Source organism: Miniopterus schreibersii (assembly GCF_964146895.1).
Source record: "Miniopterus schreibersii genome assembly, chromosome: 1".
In the NCBI taxonomy this organism is placed as follows: Eukaryota; Metazoa; Chordata; class Mammalia; order Chiroptera; family Miniopteridae; genus Miniopterus; species Miniopterus schreibersii.
The window spans coordinates 146,483,875-146,505,035 of record NC_138101.1 but is presented as its reverse complement, the minus strand read 5'-3'; the positions used below and the strand labels follow the sequence as shown (position 1 = coordinate 146,505,035).

At 41.1% G+C, this 21,161-nt stretch overlaps 1 protein-coding gene across 2 annotated transcripts; it reads right to left on the bottom strand.

The window, feature by feature from the left end:
* Nucleotides 1–1,985: 1,985 nt before the first annotated feature.
* AFG2B (AFG2 AAA ATPase homolog B) lies at nt 1,986–18,040 on the bottom strand. 2 transcript variants are annotated; one of them, XM_081136403.1, is made up of 8 exons: nt 16,896–18,040; nt 15,577–15,762; nt 11,020–11,178; nt 7,945–8,154; nt 7,198–7,422; nt 5,496–5,630; nt 4,478–4,603; nt 1,986–2,322 (listed from the first exon to the last, which is right to left on the bottom strand). In XM_081136403.1, the coding sequence occupies exons 1-8, from the start codon at nt 17,988–17,990 to the stop codon at nt 2,155–2,157; spliced, it is 2,304 nt and encodes a 767-aa protein (XP_080992529.1). In that variant the 5' UTR covers nt 17,991–18,040; the 3' UTR covers nt 1,986–2,154. The 2 variants fall into 2 exon arrangements, 1 of the variants encoding a protein (XP_080992529.1); XR_013998760.1 differs by having other exon boundaries at nt 1,989–2,322; nt 7,230–7,422.
* Between the last annotated feature and the right edge of the window lie 3,121 nt (nt 18,041–21,161).

Genomic DNA, 21,161 nt, shown 5'->3' with positions numbered 1-21,161 from the left:
AATCAACTGAGAGAGAACGTGAATGAAAGCTGTCAGGAGTCTAAGAAATTTTCTAGGTATTTTCCCCACTATTAAAAAGCGAGAGGTCAGGTTGTCAGAATAACTTTATTTTTAAAATTATTTTATTATTTTTTTAATCCTCACCTGAGGATATTTTTTCCATTGCTTTTCAGAGGGAGTGGAAGGGAGACAGAGAGAAACATCGATGTGAGAGACATGGACTGGTTGCCTCCCTCCCGCACGAGCCACGACCAGGGCCAGGGATTGTACCTGCAACCAAGGTGCGTGCCCTTGGCCAGAATCGAACCGGGGACCCTCCAAACCACTGTTTTGGCTGATGCTCTAACCACTGAGCCAAACCGGCCAGGACTAGAATAATTTTAGATGAATTATGTTATACCTATAAATAATTATTCCCCAAATAGGTTTTGCTCAATCAATGAGTCCTGGCTGGTCAGAAATAGAATACTCCCCACCAACATTTATGATTTCATATACAGGGTGTCCCCCCAAAAAATGTATATACACACTTTGAATAATTATAAACGCAGTGTTAATTAAAATACATTTCGCTTTCAAAATTGAGCTATCAGGTGCTTGCTTGCCTGATTTGGGTAGTTCTGCACCATTCTGCAGAAGTAAAGTTTGCCTTGCTGAGTTAAAAAACAAACAAACAAACAAACAAACAAAATCAAGCTATCAGCTGTTAAAGTGTGTATACATTTTTGGGGGACACCCTGTATTTTACGCACTATGCTCTGACCAGACTCTTAACTCCATTTGGTTGTATGCAGTTCACAGCATGACTTGTCTGAGACCCGTGCTCCTAGCTGAACTATTAGTGCCATGCCTGTCTCCTTCACTTATAGCTGAGTGAAGAAAGACTCAGTGAGATGCTTACCAAATATTGTTAGGTGAGAAAAACAAGCTACCTAGCACCATGTCTTATCTATACATGCATAAGGGGCTGGAAGGTTAAATACCCAAGTGTTTTCTTTGTGTTTATCTGTATTTTCTAGCATTCTAAATATTTTTGTAATAATGGAAACTAAAAACTTACATATCATCTATATCCTTAAAAATACTCATAATCACAAAAGGAAAAACAGTAGCTATACAGTGGAGAAACTAGACAATTCCATAAACAAGTGATCAAAATTAATGTGACCAATAATATACAGACACCACGTGCCTCTAGCGGTGATCTCTGAGGACGACGGTACTTATGTACTGCTCCACTGGTAATGCAGAAGCTGAATCTATCACGGTGCGATATCAGACGAACACAGATCAGGAACCATCATTCTGTAAAACAATTTGTACTCTTCAAAAATGTCAAGACCAAGAAAGACTGAGGAACTCTTTCAGATTAAAAGAACCTAAAGAGGAGAGACAGGCCAACTACATGGAGTACAGGATCCTAGATTGGACCCTGTAGTGGGAAAAAAATGACTACCGGCACAAAGGATGAACATCATGGGATGATAGAGTAATATATTGTGTCAATGTTTAATTTCCTGAATTTGATAAGTGCACTGTAGTCATATAAGAAAGTAACCTTATTTGTAAGCAATATACACTTAAGTATTAAGGGGATGAGAGGGAATTAGGTATAATATTGATTCTACCTCAGAGATACTTGGGTTCGGTTCCAGACCACTGCTATAAAGCAAGTATCACAATAACCAGAGTTGTAATCTTTTTGCTGGTGGAGGGTCTTGCCTTCAATTTGTGAAAAAATGCAACATCTTGGGGGCACAATAAAGTGGGGCACAATAAAACGAGGTATGTCTGTTCACCATATGGCAAAATGTTAAAAATTGGTGAATATGGGTTAAGAATATATGAGTTCTTTGTACCATTCTTGCAACTTTTCTGTAAGTATGAAATTATTTCAAAGTAGTTAAAAAAGCAATCAACCAAAACAGAGCAAACAAAAACCACCACTCCCACTACAAAATCAACACACATACATATACTTTTTTCCTAAATTATGGTATTTTAATATACTTTTTAGAAATAAGATGAACCTTAGCTTATCAGCCACAAGTTTGGTTTATTTACAAGAAATAACATATACAAACTCTAAAAGTGAACTTGCAAACTATAGTGCAAGTTCACATTTCAGTTAATCCTTGAGCAGGTATGTAATCTTTAAATATCCTCTAAGTTAAAAAATCCTTGTTTCTGAAATAAGTTTTTATATAAAGTCAAATCCTTGTGACTTAAGGATGGTTTTACAGTCTTAAGTGATTTTAGAAAGTGCTCTTGTTTCACTGTGGTTGCTTCTAGTCCATCTTCTTGCAGAGCCAGCAAGGCAGCCTATGAAAGACAGAAAGAAATAATTCGCTTCATTTTTGTTTTATAATATATAAAGCTTGAATGCAAAAATCTCAGTCTCACTTCACAGAATTCCAAATTCATGACAATAAAAACATTAAACTGCCTTATTGGGCACGTGTGGGAGGCAACCAAAGTGTCTCTCGCACATGGTCTACAAAAATCAATGGAAAAAAATATCAAGTGAGGATTAACAACAAAAAAAAATACAAGAACATTAAGCTAAAAAGTCAGTGATTAAAAGTCCTCTTAGTAGAACTTTTCTTCTACATTAAACTCTGGCCTTAAACGGGAAAAAGGAAAAAGCAAGTTGCAGAATAATATATACATTATGAGCCCATATACGTATTTAAAGATACGTATCTTCCTGACCTCAGACTAGGAGTTTCTAAACAGGTCACAGCACTGACCATAAAGAAACAGATCAAACGCATACTTTATGACCCAGCAATTCTCTGTAGATATATACATACATGAAACAGACACACATACACATGTACACCAATACACATGCACAAGCTTGTTCATAGCAGCATAGTTCATAAGAGCAAAAGGGTAGTAACCCGAACTTCAGGAGTGGTTTCCTTAGGGATAGAGAGTGCGGAGGTCCAAGGGAGGCTTCTGGGGTGTTGATAATATTCTTTCTCAACCCAAGTGGTGGATATACAAGTGATCATTTTATGTTAATTCAATGAACTGTAGCCTTATGATTTGATCTGTGCATTTTTCTGAATGTTATATTTTATAGAAGTTTATGGAAAGAATATATGCACTCCTATGTCCCTTACAGAATTATTTACAACAGCCAAGATATGGAAGCAACCCAAGTGCCCATCAATAGAATGATTGGATAAAAAAGCTATGGTGCATATATACAATGGGATATTACTTAGTCCTAAAAAAGAATGAAATCTTACCTTTTGTGACAGCATGGATGGACTAGAGGGCATTATGCTAAGTGAAATAAGTCAGATAGAGAAAGACAAATACCATACGATTTCACTTATGTTGAATCTAAAGAACAAACAAAATTGATACAGACTCATAGATACAGAGAGTAGACTGATGGCTGCCAGAGGAGAAGGTTGGGGGACTGGGTGAAAAAGGTGAAGTAATTAAAAAGTACAAATTGGTAGTTACAGATTAGTCACAGGGATGTAAAGTACAGCATAAGGAACAGTCAGTAATAAGTATGTGTGGTGCCAGGTGTGTTCTGAAAATTTCAGGGAGACCACTTTGTAAAGTAGCATTGTCTAACCACTATGCTGTACACCTGAAATGAATAGAAAATAATATTGAATGTAAACTGTAATTGAAAAAATAAAAGAATAAAAATAAAATTTACTTAGCCCAGCAGGGCATGGCTCAGCAGCTGAGCATCGACCTATGATCCAAGCGATCAGTGTTCGATTCCCGGTCAGGGCACATGCCCGGGTTTCGGGCTCAATCCCCACTGGGGGGCGTGCACAAGGCAGCCGATCAATGACTCTCTCATCACTGATGTTTCTCTCTCTCTCTCCCTCTCCTTTCCTCTCTCTGAAATCAATATATATTTAAAAATAAATAAATAAAATAAAATTTACTTAAACTAAAAAAACAAAAAAAAACCCGTTTAGGGAAAGGGAAAACTGGACAATGGCTTCTTTTGCCCTCAAAATAAAGTCTAAAGGCCTTAGTTTACAAGGACCTGAGTGATCTGGCTATTGTCCACCTCTTCAATAATGTCATGTCATTTCCTATCTCCAACAGTCTATATATTTTATCCCCTCTGCCTTGAACACTCCCCTCCTTAGCCTGCTAACTCCCCTCATCACCCCCCAATTTCATTTTACACACACCCTCCCTTTATGACATCCAAGTCCAGGTTGGTGTTCTTCCTTGGTGTTTCCATACACAGCACCCTAAACTTCCCCGACTCACTACGTATTTTCAGTTGCCAATTCAGTATTATGATTCACCTCTCTGCACGCTCCCCATCAACCTGTAAGTTCTACAAGGGAAGGGGCTGCATCTGTCTCTTTCACCTCACTGGGTGCCTGCCACACAGACGTCTTTCAGTAAATACCGCCAAGTGAATGAAGATCTGAATAAAGGAAGAAATGTTCTGAACCACAGATTTCTTCACTAATTAACTTACTTCTTTACATAGGTTTCTAAGATCAGCTCCAGAGAAAAAACAGGTTTCTGCTGCTAGGTTTTCTAAAGAAACATCAGGTCCCACTGGCATGTTTTTTGTACAGACTTTCAAAACAGAAAGCCTGCCCTGGAACAAAATATAATTAATATGTTTATAACCCTGTAACATTTATGTTTGACACACACTATGTTAAAACATTTCAAGTTATCGTTTCCTATCATATTACATAGAAAGTACATATACTTAAAAATCAAACAGTAAGAATCACTTCTGAAGAGGTAAGAAAGATTAACTCATCAATGGCTCATATGACAATGGTAATAATAATGACATCATGATAAAATTTTAACATTTTTATAGTTGATTTTTAAAATAGCTAACTATAGGTAGATCTCTTTAAGAGACATGATCAATCTCTCTTTCAGGTACAAATAGTACCACCAGATATGTTTAAAAGTAAATACATGAACTATCAGACACAATTTAAAAATATAATAGACATTTAAAAAATTTTTTCATCCCTTCAAAACTTGACAAAAGCCCAAGGAAGGAAAAAATTCATTCTCTGTCTTTCACCACTCCCGCCAGAGGCCCTGGATGTTAAGGGCAAAGAAATCACTGATTCGTTGGCTGTGGATACATTATGTAATCTCTAAAATCTCAGATTTCTCCACTGTAAAGTAAGGATGTTAACCCCAAAGCCTTTTAACACTTTAGGATTCCTCCATTCTAGTTGCAAAATAATGGCGAATAGACTCAACCAACTCAGTAACTCACTGAAATAACTACCTTACTTTTAGGCTTATGTTTCTCTTAAAATAGGGCCAGAGTCCCAGGAAAAACAGACGGAAATGATGATTTATGAAGAGTCTCCAGGCAGGAAGAATGCAGAACCCATTGTACAGCACACACCACGTACACCCACCTCCCGCTTAGGATTCAGTTCTGCCAGGCTCCTTAGAGTTCAGTCACTTATGTGCTATTGACAACGTTCACCCAGAGTGTGTGCAATGATTACCTTTTCATCTGGAGGTGGGATATAAATAATCTTATCTAATCTTCCAGGCCGTAACAAGGCATCATCTAACACATCGGGTCTATTTGTTGCCGCAACAATCATGACATTTCGATTAAAAATTTCTTGAAACTCCAACTGAGGAAAAATACACGACACAGAATGATGTCAATAAATTGCTAATTATTAAATGTATTTTTAAAATTACAAATCACAAGGTCTACTAGTTTTTAAATAGGGATACTTCTTTCTTGGGTCTAGGATGCTTATACCTCACATCCAGACTACCTTCTTGATAACAAGGTACCCCAGAAACAAATTATTAATCAAAGAGCCACTTGTGCACATGAGGAAGGGAGTGGCCAATAGGGAGGGAGCATCTCTCCATGAAAAGTCTGACTTCATAAAAGAAAACATGTAACTGGTGTCTGAGGCACCTGAGCCTCAGCGAATATTTACATTTAAAAGAATGGCTTGAAAAGATAGAAGCATGTGACAAACGCATGTAGATGTATGGCTATGAAAAGTCTTGGCTCTCGTCCTTAAAGAGGGAGATTTACTTTACTTTTTATTTTTCTTTCCAGAGGCAGAAATATGAACACCTAAGATGCAGGTATTTAAATCCTGGATACAGATATCTAAAAGCAACCAGGGCAAGGCCTTCCACACTAAGCATGCAAAATTGTGTGTGAATAATCATAGTTCCCCAGTAATGTGATCTCTCAAAGCAGTGAGTTCCCTGTATCTGTAAGTACTTTAGCTGAGGCTGGATAAACACCTGCAAGATGCTACAGAATAGTTCCTGCATTATGAGGAGATCTGATTAGAAAACTTCATGGGTCCCTTCAAATTCTAACACCTCTAAGAAGGTGTTAAGATTCTCCTTCCATGGAACAATTTTAAAAGTGGGACGTAAGTAATAATAAGAAAAGAATAACAGATAAGAAAAATTACCTGTCAGGGATTATTTGATTATTTAAGATGCCAAACTCTATCTGGAGAAGACTCAGAAGAGGGGGAAGGAGACTCCCAAAAGTCATTTCAAATTCATTATAACCAAGGAAATCCCTTCCTCAAGGAAACTGGAAATTTTCAGTTACTAAATTTATTGAAAATAATAATGTTTTGCTTCACAAAAAATAAATTTAGCCCAGCTAGTGTAGCTCAGGGGTTGAGCATCGACCTATGATCTAGGAGATCGCGGTTCAATTCCTGGTCAGGGCACATGCCCAGGTTGCGGGCTCAATCCCCAGTATGGGGCATGCAGGAGGTGGCTGCTCAATGACTCTCTCTCATCACTGATGTTTCTATCTCTCTCTCACTCCCTCTCCCTTCCTCTCTCTGAAATCAATAGACATATTAAAAAATTTTTTAATTACATTAATAAATGAATATATAAAGGGATGGACACTGGTTTTTTCAGGATATAGAAATAAAAAGAAACTCCCTTCTCCATTAACAATATGTAAAGTTATATTTCTAAATCTTAGAATAAATAAAACATTCATATATAGCTAACTTATAAAATTTGCCTCACCTTTTCCAGCTAAATCACAATTTTACCAGGTTTGTAAGTATCCTAACAGAGTCCAACTGAAATGATATAATTCTTCCTATGAGATGAATCCAACTCAGGAAAAGCTAGTGTAGATGCATTCTATTTAATGTGGGCCTGGAGTTTTGGTGGAATCTGGCTAATAAATACCTCTTCATTTTTTTTCAGCTCCTTGTATTTACCCTGTTGATCTGATTTACTTCCTCTTCTCTCAATAGTTTTCAGTCCAATACCATCTAATTCATTCAGGAGAACAGAAAGAACACGCTCTTGAACATTACATCCTGTTTTGCTGATTGATCGAGAGCCCAAGATTGAATCAATTTCATCCAAAAACACAATTGCTGGAGTATTTGCTCTTGCTTGTCGAAATACCTTTTGTTAAGAAAATAAAAATATTAAAAATTCAAAAAGCTATATATTATACTGTATTCATGTGAATTTATGTTTTCTACATTACTATTTTTACAATGTAGAAAGAAGAGAAAGATCCTAAATGTCTAAAAATTGGGGAACAAATAAATAAAACTAGAAACAATGCAGTTTTATGTAGGAGTTAAAAATCATGTTTTCAAATAATTTTTAATATTATGGAATTTTAAAAGTGATAATGTTAAGTAAAAAAAAAATCACAATAAAGATACATATATATCGCCTGCTCAAGGAAACAGAAAGACAAAAGAAACTCACTAAAATGTTAATGTAGGTAGAGGGATTATGAAGCATTTCTTATTTATATTTTTCTATATTTTCTAAATTTTCTATAAACAAATATGTATAACTTATCTAATAGGAAAAATAAGCCATTATATTTTTAAAAATAAGGTTTATCCTTAAGGCATGAAATAAAAATTCAAAAGTAAACTTAACTACATGGAGAAAAATAAACAAACAAACCTGAGACAAGAGTTTTTCTGAATCTCCAACAAAAGGTGAAAAGAGATCAGCTCCACTCACTGAAACAAAAGAGCAATGGCAGCTTGTGGCCAGAGCCCTCACCAGGGTGGTCTTAGCACATCCAGGAGGGCCATAGAGGAGAACTCCCTTTGGCTGTGTCAGGCCCATCCTAACAAATTCACGAGGGAATTTCAGAGGCCATTCAATGCTCTGTAAGCACACAAAAAGAGACAGTCCTTTTAGTATAACAATAAAACATCAAATAATTCAGTAAACTTATTTGTTCATTCCACAATTCTCAGGTACCCGTTATGAGCTGGAAATGCAGTCCTTTCCCACACAGCAGCCAGCGATGTTAGAACCTAACTCAGGACATATCACTGGCTTCTTAAATCCTTCAATGACTTGCCATCAGAATTAGAATAAATTCCAATCCAAACCCCTTACTTACCACTGCTTACAAGGTCTTCCATAACCTGACACCCACACCCCAGCTTGTTCCTTCTCAGGGCCTTACCTGCTATTCTCTCTCTGCCTGAACACCCCCTCAAGATCTTTGTGTGGCCACCCCTCATCATTCAGGTCTCAGCTCAGTGTCATTTCCCTGGAGAGGTCTTCCCTAACCACTCTAGTTAAAGCAGACCCTCCTCCTCCTAGTCACTCTATGCTACTGCCCTCTTTTACTTTTGGAGCACTTATTCATGCACTATCTGAAATATTATTTTTCCATGTTGGGTTTGTCATTCTGCTCCTGCTAGAACGTAAGCCAATTTCACCTGTGAATCCCTGGCACCTAGAATGATACCCTCACAAAGCAGGCACTCAATAAATGTTAAATGAAGAGTAAATAAATCTTACCTACCCCTTAGGTAGATAGTTTTATCATCATAATTTTACAGATGTTGAAACTCAGGCTTAGAAAAGTTAAATAATTTGCCCAGGGCTTATTGCTAGTGAGGTGGTAGAACTGAGACTGACCCCAGGCAGTGCAGATCAAGAATATAAGCTTTTAACTACTGATATATTGCCTCTCTCCAAAAAAGGGGTAAGACAAGACCTCTGGATCTTGGCAAGTCATATTTCAGTTGGGGAAACAGGCTTGTAAACTAACAACTAGGCCAGAGAAGGGCATTCCATGAAGAAGAAACAATACATACAGAGAGCCCAGCCTGGCGTGGCTCACTAGTTGAGCACTGACCCATGAACCTGGAGGTCACGGTTGGATTCCTAGTCAGGGCACATGCCAGGGTTGCTGGCTCGATCCCCAGTAGGGGGCGTGTGGGAGGCAGCAGGTCAATGACTCTCTCAGCATTGATGTTTCTCTCTCTCTCCCCCTTCCTGAACTCTCTGAAATCCAAAAAAAATATTTAAAAAATTAAACATACAGAGGGACACAACAACAAAAAAACAGAGAGACACAAAACCAACTAACTCATCCCGCCAACAGTATGCAGGAGCAGAGGGGAGGAAGAGGGAAGCAAGGAGCAATAGAGTTGAAATGGAAAGAAGAGTCAGATCACAATGAGCTTTAAAAGTTTTAGTCAACAATGAGGAAGTGGTATGGACAATGGACTGGAAGGAAATGAAGCTAGAGGTAGGGAAACCAGTTAAAATTCTCTTGTAATGATTCATACTACAAAAATAATAAGGCTGGATGTGTCACAGGCAGTGGAGATGGCAGGGAAGGGATGGATTTGGAACGTAAAATACAATTGTATTTTACACAGGGACGAAGTTCTAAACCCAGATGGGAAGTTATGTGCACACATATGGCCCTGTGCATTCAGAAGACATGTCTGACTTGGGGAAGGCGCGGCTGACTGTCTGCACTGAGGCAGGAAGTCACTGAGGCAGGTGTGGAGGTGGAGCTGATGAGCTGAACTGAACAAGCTGAGTTTTAGATCCCTGGAAGTGTTGGGTAGGCAGGTGGCTAAGTAGTTCTAAAAATCAAAAGAACTGTGTGTACAGGATATAAAGATTTTTGAGTTAACAGTTTTCGGGGGACAGTTGGAGCCTTGGACATCGAGATCATGGACTCACTCACAGAATGCAAAAAGAGGACTCCCAGGAGCTTGGAGCACTAACATTTAAGATATGGAAGAGGAGTGTTCAGGAAGGCAGAAAAGCTTAACATCTCAGAGCTAGAGTTTTCAACAGGAAAGTACAGCTAATCTCTCACATATTTTATGAAGATTAAATGTGACAATGCATGTAAACAAACAGGGTATATTATAAATATGCTTATCCATGGACACAGGGATGTCCAGGTTCACTGTAGATCTATAGCTCCTAGTTAAGATGAATAAACAATAATGGATACTTATAAATCAGGCTTTTGTGTGTGTGGTTAGAGAAACCTAGTTCCTTATGGCAGGATCACTGGAAGGTAAGCTGGCAAAATCAATTTCTGAAACTGCAATGCAGGCAAGAGGATCTGGAGAGTTGTGTCCCTCAGCATCCACTGTGAGAACCAGTATCAAGTAACCATCCAGCCATACAGACTATTTATTATAATGTTGTGCTTTTACCAGTCCTGGAGCAAAGTAAGGCCCACCACCTAAGTATTTTTGTACAGCTCGTGAACTAAATCATTTTTACATTTTTTAATGCTCAGAAAAAAAATCAAAACAATAATATATTTCATGATGAGAAAACTATATGACTTCAGTGTCCTAAAATAGTTTCAACAGAATACAAGTACCCATTACATATTGCCTGTGGCTGCTTTTGTGGTACAACGGCAGTTGAGTGGTTTACAGCAGACTAGCCCACAAAGCCTAAAATATTTACTCTGGCCCTTTACAGAAAAAAGTTTACTGAGCCCTGTTCTAGATTATCAACTCTTTAAAGCAAAAAACAAACAAAAAGAGGATGAGCTAGGGAAGTATGAAAAATAGTATTTAATGCTTATAGAAGTCCAATTAAATAGGGACCGAAAAGTGATCACTGGACTTAAATATTAGGATCAAATTAGTGATGACAGCAAGAGCCATTTCGGCATAGCTTGTTTTCATCATGAATGCATTGCACCTAAATTATAATATTCTACTGGCTTAGGCAGATTATCTGTCTCACCTGTTTTAACTTCAGTTTTACATCTTCAAGGCCACCAATCTGTTCCCAACCAACAGGCTTGATGTCCATCAGCCCAATGACACTTCGAAATGATGAAGGTTGAATCTTTTTAAAAGCTTCAAGAAAGTCTGTTTCATTAATCGTCGGATTCTCCTGATTCTGAAGTACACCCAAAAAAGCAAAATCAAACCAAAAATGAGGTGAGACTTTTTTGCATAATTGGTTTACCCTCTTTTGAATTTATAAATCTATTTTGTTATCACTATAAAGAAATTTATACACATGGTACAAAAAAACCTTAAACCCCTCCCCCCAACATTCATCCCTGAGGATGTCAACAATTTCCTGTATATTTTCCCAGCATGCTTTATAATAAAAGCATGTGTATATCCTTTCAAACACATAACACAAATGGGGGACCACACCATACACATTAATTTGTACTTTATTTTTTTTATGTTTTTATTGATTTCAGAGAGAGGAAAGGAAAGGGAGAGAGACAGAAACATCAATGATGAGAGAGTCATTGATCAGCTGCCTCCTGCACGCCCCCTACTGGGGACGGAGCCTGCAACCGGGGCATGTGCCCTGACGGGGAATAGAACTGGTGACCTCCTGGTTCACAGGTCGAAGCTCAACCACCGAGTCATGCCGGCAGGGCATTAATTTGTGCTTTTTAAAAAACTTATCTCAGGAATCTTTTCATGTCAACTAATATAACTCTACCTCACTCCTTTTTTTCTACCTCACTTTATATAATGCCAGGTACTTTATATAATTTCCTCAAAGCAGAATGACAGGGTTTAAGAGTGTGTAAGTGTACAGTTGTGACAGCTACTACCAAGCTGTCCTCAAAGCTGCACCAATGAAGGCAGAGCTGCTATTCTCTCCACACATCTCTACTGGACATTACCAAACTTTTCAATTTCTCCCAATGTGACGGAGGAAATGGGACTCACTACTGTGTTAATTAAATTTCTTCAATCAAGAGTGAGATAGAGGGAGTAAAGGAATTAGAAAATCACTTTTTGGAACCATCATAGTAAAGGCTTTTTTGAGCAAGAATCATTAATAGAGTCTAATCGAGGGGAAGGAAAGTTGATGAGGAGCAGGATATCTGCATGATCTCAAAGGGTCTCCTCATGGATGTATTAATTGCAAAGCAAAAGACAGCTATACACTGAGAAACTGGACAAAACCTTGACTGGATGATCACATCAGTCACCACTTAGGGGCAGCACCCATAAGGGACTGTGGCCATCTTGTGGCTCCACATGTGACACCCTAAGAAGGACACACTATCACTTCTGTAGTATTCCTAACAGGCACGCATAATCTGAATCTATGAAGCAACGTTAGGCAAACCCAAACTGAGAGGCAGTCTATGAAACCACTGACCTGCATCCTTAAAAATGAAATGTCGATGTCAAATATCTCACCAAAAAAAAAAAGCTATGGAGTGTTCAAGATTAAAAGTAAGTGTAATATATTATTCTGAACTAGATTCTGTACTGAGAGAAAAAAAATAGTTAAAAATATTGAAACCATTACCCAAATCAGTATATGGACTATAGATGTGATAACATTTTGTATCAGTATTAAATTTCTTGAATATAATGATTATACTAACCAACCATACTGTGCTCATGTATGAGAGTATCCTTGCTATGAGGAAATACACATTAAAATATTAAGGGATAATGGGTTATCCATCCTCAAATGATTCAGAAAAAATAACATGTATATACATACATGCATAGAGAAAATGATAAAGCTAATTTGGCAACATGTTAAAAATTGGTGGATTTGGATAAAGGATTTAGCAGGAGTTCCCTGTCTTACAACTCTCCCTAAAGTTTTACTTATTTCAAAATAGAAAGTTAAGAATTGAAAGAGACTAATCTTTAAGGAGAATTTTTCACGTTTATTGGCCGTTTGTAATTTTGGTCATACCTTATTACCCATTTTCTCTTGGACTTTTTGTCTTTTTTTACTGATATGCGAGAGTTCTTTCCCTACAAGGTAACTGCTCTTTCTGTCAAGGGCTAAAAGCATTTTTCCCCAGTCTATCTCATGTCTTATCTTTGCTTATAGTATTGTTTTGCCATTCCAAAATGGTCAAATTAGTAAATCTTTTCCTTTTTGGCTATTAGGTTTTTTTGTTGTTGTTTTCAAATGTTTTTATTGATTTTAGAGAGAGGAAGGGAGAGGGAGAGAGAGATAGAAATATCAATGATGAGAGAGTCATTGATTGGCTGCCTCCTGGCCCGGCTGGCTATTAGGTTTTCTGTTATGCTAAGAAAGTCCATCTTCACGCTAAGATTATATTTTGGAGAATCCTTCTAGCAATTTCCTTAATCATTCTAATGAAGCAAATTTTTTGTTAGAGTTAAAAACTCTTATTTCTATTTGTAATACCTGTATTATATTTAAGTATTTGCCCTTTTATATCAAACTCTAAACATTCACTTGTCCAAAAATTCCCATTTTCAATACTAAACTATTTTAGCCCATTTATGTAAGATTATATAAGTGAATATATATGTATAGAGTAATTCTGAACAGCATTCCTTAAAAAAAATGTTAATAATTATAATGTCTGGGAAAGATTTCAAGCAATTTTTACTTTCTTTATAATTTTTTATCTTATTTAATTTCTTACAATGAACACTTAAATAAGTTTTTAAGTAACGTTTTTGTTTTTTTTAACTGGCTGGCAGTATTAGATGCTGGGTACCTGAATACTAATTAATTTTTAGGTAACTCCTACTAACATTTGAACATCCCATCTCTATTGCAAGATCCCTCGTGTGTGCATTACTTCACTGGATTCTCATATAATTCTTTCCCTTCCGTATGTATATGTGTATGTGTTAAACTGTATTTCTCACCCTTTAATAGGAATACTTTACAAAAAGGTGAACAAACTTTAATGGGCCCCTTGTCTGCCCTGGCACACAAAGAGGCAGTAGCAGCCCCTCAGCTGCCTGGAGTGGGAAGGAAGGAAAAGATGGAGCCAGTACCTCTCCAGATGCCTCTGTCCCTTCTTCCTTTTTGCCTTCCTTTCTTCCACTTCCCCTGGTTGCTTATGAACTCAGCCATCGCCTGCGGTAACTATGCCTGGGCAGGCCCCTCCTCAAGTAGCACCGGGCTCCACCCTAGGATGGCAGCAGCTGGCTGGTCCCCCTAAGCCAAGGTGCTCAAGGTCAAACCTGGAACTTCAAAGCAGAGGGAATCCTAAATGTGAATCTCATTTTCCATCCCCTGGTACTCTCGTCATTCCCTCAAAAGGCATATACTCCTACACCTTTACACGTGGGATTTGTCATTAAATCTTCAAGCAGTTTTGGTTCTAAACCCAGAAGATGAGGACTTAAGTTCATCTAACTTCTTCCCCACCTTCAGTGTAAGAGTAAAAATAAATGAAAAGGAAATAAGGAGGGATACAAATTATCTAGGTAAAGAGGTTTTCAAAATTTAGGATAAATCATCCTTTAATAGTTTAAACAAACTTAAAATTGGGCTTTAGAAATTATAAGATCAAAGGACAATGTTAACATTACAACAGAGATTAAAAACTTTGTCCCCAAATCCTCAGCATGCTGAATTTTTTTCTAAAGGGGTTTAGGAATTCAGGGTTACTTATTATGTACAAAGTGAACAGATTTTCCAATCCACAGTGTTGGAAAACTATTATATTTAAGCTAATATTCTAAACATTTTTAAGAAAGGTAGTCATGAATTAAAGATCTGAACATCAAAGTCAAATTTAAATAAAATTACAGGCGCGCAATTTTTTCCTGAGTTAGCAAAGGCTATTTTCCCTATAAGATACATATTAATAATAAAGGGAAATAGTATCATGACAATAGAGAAATCTCAGAGATTGGATAAGGTGGTAACCTTACTCAAGAAATAAGTTAATAGGACAAAGATACCGTTTGCTCACTAATCGATACAATGAGAGCACAGGATCATTTTAGATACTCCTGCCAAAAAGGCAAAACACGAATCAAATTATGAGGAAACATCGGTCAAACCCAACTGAGGAATATTTTACAGAATAATTGACCTGTACTCTTAAAATGTCAAAGTCGTTAAAAAAAGGCTGAAGAATGGTTCTAGGCTTTAAAAGATTAAGAAATCATGACAACTAAATGCAGTGTGTAATCCTGGATTAAAAAGAACATTTTCTCTTTTCCTTTTTAAATGTTTGCTCTAAATGAAATTAGTGGGACAAATGGTGAGATTTGGACAAGGTCTACATAGATTAGGTAAAAGTATTGTGTCAATGTTAATTTCCTCATCTGGATCACTGTACCGTGGTTAAAGTCCTAGTTTTTAGGAAACATACACTTAAGTTTTCAAGGCTAAAGGGGCATCACGGCTGCAGTATATTCTCAAATGTTTCAAACGTAAAAATATATGTAAGAAACAGCTGTGGAGGGTATCAAAAGGTCCAAGAAAATGTACTTACCGCTTTTTTCAATCCCCCAAATTAATTTGTTGCCTTAATAAAAAAATTAATACACATGCCCATAAATCAGCGTTTCCTACCTTCTCACTGTGAAGCAAAGCGTGCAGGGCAGCCTCCCTACAGAGTGCGGTCAGGTCTGCGCCAACATAGCCAACTGTCATTTCTGCAAAGAGGCTCAAGTCAACTTGACTAGAGATGGGCATCTTTGAGGTAATCACCTGTAGAATCTCCTTTCTTTGTTTAAGTGTGGGAGTCCCAATGACAACCTATATGCAAAGCAAAAAATAATAACTTACTGTTTAAAATATTATTATCTTTAATCGTCACCCAAAAATTTATTTATTTTAGAGAGAGACAGACATCGATCCGTTGCCTTCCGTGTGCGCCCAGACTGGGATCAAACCAGAAACCTAGGTATGTGCCCTGACAGGGAATCCAACCCACCACCTTTTTGGTGTAGGGGACAAAGCTCAACCAACTGAGCCACCAGCCCGGGCTAAAATATTATTTTTTATCCTCACGAATATGTACAATAATTTAGTGAGCAAATTAGGAATTATTACTATGTCCTCTTAAGCCTACCTTAGATTCTGAACATACGAAAATCCTAATTTTCCAGAAGAGCAACACTGGCTAAAAAGCTGCACAATGAAAATTACGTATGTTATTTAATAAGTCTTGATTTGTTACTTTTGAGACCGGACCAAATTCTAGGAGCCAGTAAACCAGATAGTCTAGGTCCCAGTCCTTAGGGAGCCGATTCAGGAGACTGGCACTGGATGCTGCAAGGGAAAAATCCACTCAAGTTCCGAGCAGGTTAAGCTAAAAGTGTGCAATTATCGTGTCCCTTTAGAATCCTACCACAAAGTTCAAACATCACTTAAACTAAACTGTTCAAACTATTTTAACAGAAACCAAGAATCCACTGAAGACTGACGCTTATAAACAGGACAGCTTTTGAATCCTCAAGCTTCCCGGGACTCAGGGAGCGCAGGTGGGACAGGATGCGGGCCTCCGCGCGCGCGAGAAGGAATCCCGGAGAGTTTATGTCGCTCCCATTAACGCCACCCTATTATCCATTTAAGTTTAATGCACTTGTAGCAAACCTACTTCCCCTAAACATTAACATTACTGGTTGTAGGTTTCTTCTTCAAGACCTGTACAACAAAACCAACCCCTAACGGACACTCGCTGCTCAGGACACTTAGACGCTGGAGAAAACGAATCCCGGCTCGCGGATCGTTTGGAAAGGGAACAGACGTGTTCTTCGCGCTCTTACAAAGGGCCCACTCCAGCCCCACCGGGGTCCAAACCTAAGTGGCAACGCCTCGGGGAGGCCAACCTGGGCAGAAGGAGGCGAGGGTGCAGGGGTCACGGGGGACCCGCCCCGGCCGCTTACCTCTCGGTCGAATCTCCCGGGTCTGCGCAGCGCCGGGTCCAGCGCGTCCGGCCGGTTGGTGGACCCCACCACCACCACCTCGCGGTCCCCGCGGGCGCCGTCCAGCAGCGTCAACACCTGGGCCACCACGCGGCCCTCGGGGGCCCGGTGCGCGCCGCCCCGCCGGGGACACAGCGCGTCCACCTCGTCCAGGAAGAGCAGGGTGGGCGCGCGGCCCGCCAGCTCCCGCGCGCGCTGGAAGACGCGCCGCACGTTCTCCTCCGTCTCCCCGGGCCGCGCGCCCTGCAGCGCGGGCGCGCTCACGGCCAGCAGCTCCGCGCCCGCCTCGCGGACCACCGCCCGCACTAGCTGGGTCTTGCCCACTCCCGGGGGCCCCGCCAGGAGCACCCCGCGGGGCACGGCTAGTCCCAGCGCGGCCAAGGCGCGCGGGTAGCGGAGCGGCAGGCGGAGAAGCTCTCGCAGGGAGTCCGCCGCCTCCGAGAGGCCCCCCAGGGGCACCTCGGGCCGCGGAGACGCTGCCGACGGAGGCTCCCCGCTGAGACCGATGAGGGTGTGAGGGGTGACCAGCCCGGCCGGCTCCGGGCTGGGCACTCCGCTGACGATGTGCAGGGCGGCCACCGGGCCGGGGACGCCCGGCGGAGCGGCCACCACGTGGCCCCTGGAGACTGGCCGGTTCCGCAGCAGCTCCTGCGCTGCCTCCAGCACCGCGGCTGGACTCGGGGCCCCGGGCGCCCCCGCCCGCTCCCGCAACTCCGGCCACACGGTGAGGCGCCGGAGGGGCGGGCAGGGCACCAGGCGGAGGCGGCTCAGGCTGAGGCTCCCCCGGGACCCCGGCGCCCCCACTGCGTACCCGGGGCTCGCGCACTGCGGATCCAGTTGCACAAACCCGTCCGCTCCGTCCCGCCGCGGCCAGGCGGTGCAAAGGCAGGAGCCGCCGTCCGGCAGGGAGATCTTCACCGCCGAGCCCAAGTGCGCGCCCAAGGCATGGAAGGCTGCCGGGCCCAGGCGACAGCGCTGGGTGCCCCGGTCCCTAGTGTCTAAGGGAAGGAGCTTTAGGACAGGCCCTTCGGGCAGGGGACCTGAGTCCGGAGCCATTGCACACGGTGGAACCTAGGCCGAGGAAAGTGGGGGTAGGGATTCCACCCGGGCCGGAAAGGCCGTTACACCGAGCACCCGGCCGGAAGCAGGTGAGGCGCACGCGCCAGGCAAGAGTCACTAGCGTCTGAGTGGAGGCCAGAAGGGCCAATCGGGGAGATAGACGGTGCCCTGGCCCTGGGGATAGCTGGTTGTGGCGTCGGCTTTGATGAAATACTGGCCGATTCCTGAGCTTTCCGGACAAAACCTTCTTTACGGGCGCCGGGAGGCAGCGGAAGCTAACTTCCCTGGCCCGATGGCCTGGGGGTTGGAGAGCCGCCGGCGTGGCGGAGCCTTCGCCCGGCTCCGGGACCCGGCGTCGCCACCGGCGCGGTGGAAGGTCGGCCGGGAGTGCGCTGTTTGTGAGGAAACCCACACGGTCCCCATGGGCACAGTGTTTTCGCAGTGCTTTGTTGCTATGTCTTAGGTGAGCTGGAGCAGCTGCGTAATAACAGCCTTGGCGCCTTCGATAACCCGGGCTCCGGCCCGCGTGGGAGGTTCGGGCGCGGAAAAGCGCCGGCGGAGCCGGCGGCGCGCTGCGCGGCCTGGAACGCCCGGGGAGCGGGGGGGAGGAGACCCGGGCTCCCGGCGTTCGCGGCGCGCCAGCGCGTTCTGCGCAGATTCCCGCTTTCCTCCTTTTAATGTTCTTTGGCATCTTAATCATAACCTCTTCTGTTCGTGGGATAAGTGATTGTTGTCTCTGTGGGGCACGGTGCTAAGTCCTGTGTTAGAGGCGATGCCTGTCTACATCAAACTGCTGTTCTCTTTTCCACTTCTCCTCTCCTCTGGCCGCAGGGAATTATTCTTACCAGCTGGAACACATTTCCTGTCTTTTTAAATGCTGCTCATCAAAAAGAGCTACAGGTATTCAAAGTAAAAAATATGCCTCATTTTTGTCTTACCCACATCCTTCTACCTCTATCCCCCCCCCCCCCCCCCCCCCCCCCCCCCGCCTTCACCGCAACCCCAGTTTGTGAGATCTCAAAATCGAGGTTGCAGATGGAGTGCTTAAGTCACTGGGGGCTTGGTTTTTTTCCTACTTATGCAAATAGTTGACCCTTGAAAAACACTAGAGTTAAGGGTGCCAGCCAACACTCACCCAGTCAAAAACAGCATATAACTTTTGACTCCCCTAAAACTTAACTGCTAATAGCCTGATGTTGGCCGGAAGTCTTACCAATAACATGGACACTTGATTAACACATATTTTGTAGAGAAAAGAAAATGTTATTGAAATAATAAGAGAAAATTGTTACATTTACAGTGCTGTATATATTTATTGAAAAAAATCCTGATATAAGTGGACCCGAGTGTTCAAACCGGTGTAGTTCAAAGGTCAGCCGCAGACTCTATAGCAGTATCTTCTCAATGGAAAGTATGGTCAGATCTGGGATCTTGAGATCAATGCCAGTTCCTGGCCTCATTCTACCCAAACCTCAGGGCAGTCACTGTGACTGGCTTCTGGAATCCACAGTCACTTACCTGGTCTCTGCTGTATGTTTCCAGATCCAGTGCTGGAACAACTTAAAAGGAATTAGAAAATAGCAAACCAAGAGGAGGTCTTGAAATGGCTAAGTCACCCATTATATCCTATTTTCTTCTTTCTGTTAATCTCATTGGCTTCTGTTCTCTTTGGAGAACAAATACTCCAAACTCAGACTTTTCAAGAACAGTTTTGTGTTTTCTGAAATAAAAAAACAATGTTTTTACTGACTCCTGAAGGTGTAAATAAAAATAAAAATGCCCACCAAGTTATTCTGTAATGGAGGTTCTTTTATTCTGATTCCAAGAAGCTTTGAGGATAAAAAAAAAAAAAAGGTTAAGAAGACTTAATGCAGACATAACTGTCTTAAATATGTATAGGACTGTCATATAAAAGAGTTGATATACTTATGTATATCTAAAGTACAGAACTGGCCAGGAAGTGAAAGTTTAGTGGAGTAAACATAAAAATCCTCCTCATTTGTGGTATGGTCATATGGAAGAGATAGGAGATATTTTATAAGATATAGCCAAAAGCATAACCAAAAAAGCCAAGACAAGGAGACAAAGTTAAACCAAACTCAGAGTTTTCTGCATTTGGTTTAAACAGATGTAAAGACTGTTATTAGGAGTAGGATGTGGAAGAAACTACATGTTGCTTTGGGTTGGTCTGAAAGGTTGATTTTATACAAGGTCAAACTAGAATTCTCTAGGTCAAACTATGTATTCTTGTAGGATACATATACCCAAGAAATAGTCACTTCACCCTTTCCCTAAAAGCTCCAGTTCTCACCTTAAAGCAACCAAGAATCCTGTTCCAGGGCCTTTGGCTCTTATTCACACACTCTCAGCAGAACTACAACTGGCTTTTCCAGTCAGCTAGTGAAATCCACTGTGTCTCTTTAAGTCAAACCATTTGCAACACTATTATTTCAACCATCTTAATATCCACATTTATCATACCATTCACTAGCATAGTCTTCTCCTTATGGAAAACCATTCTTTTTTCTTTTTTTAAATGTATCTTTATTGATTTCAGAGAGAGGAAAGGAGAGGGATAGAGAGATAGAAACATCAATGATGAGAGAGTCATTGATCGGCTGCCTCCTGCACGCCCCGGACTGAGGATTGGCAACCCGGGCATGTGCCCTGACCGGGAATTGAACCACTCTTTCCTGGACCCTAGGCCGACGCTCAGCCACTGAGCCACGCCTGGCAGGGCGGAAAATCATTCCAATAGGAGTTGTGTGGTTCTTTTTTAAAACTTGTTTTTAATGTAACCCAAAATTTGATGAGTCTATGACTTGAGAAGTACTAATTAAAGCACCAAAAGGTTGAACCACTAGAGGGAGTCCAGAACATATAAATCAGAAGGCTACAGGATTTTTGAGTTGGAAGTGTTCCCGACTGTGGCCTCTATTAGATTTTCCCAAGAGTTACACTGGGAGTATGAGATGGTCTGTTGTCTATATAGTTACTTATTTCCACATTAATTTCTACATTTCTCAGGCCATGCAGAACTCACTTTCAAAGTTATAATTTAACTGCTGTATTGAATACCAAAATGAGACTCTTTCCCCAATCCAAAATGCAGTGATAGATCAATATCCAAACAAACTGAATTTATCTCGCTATAGCCTAGAAATAATT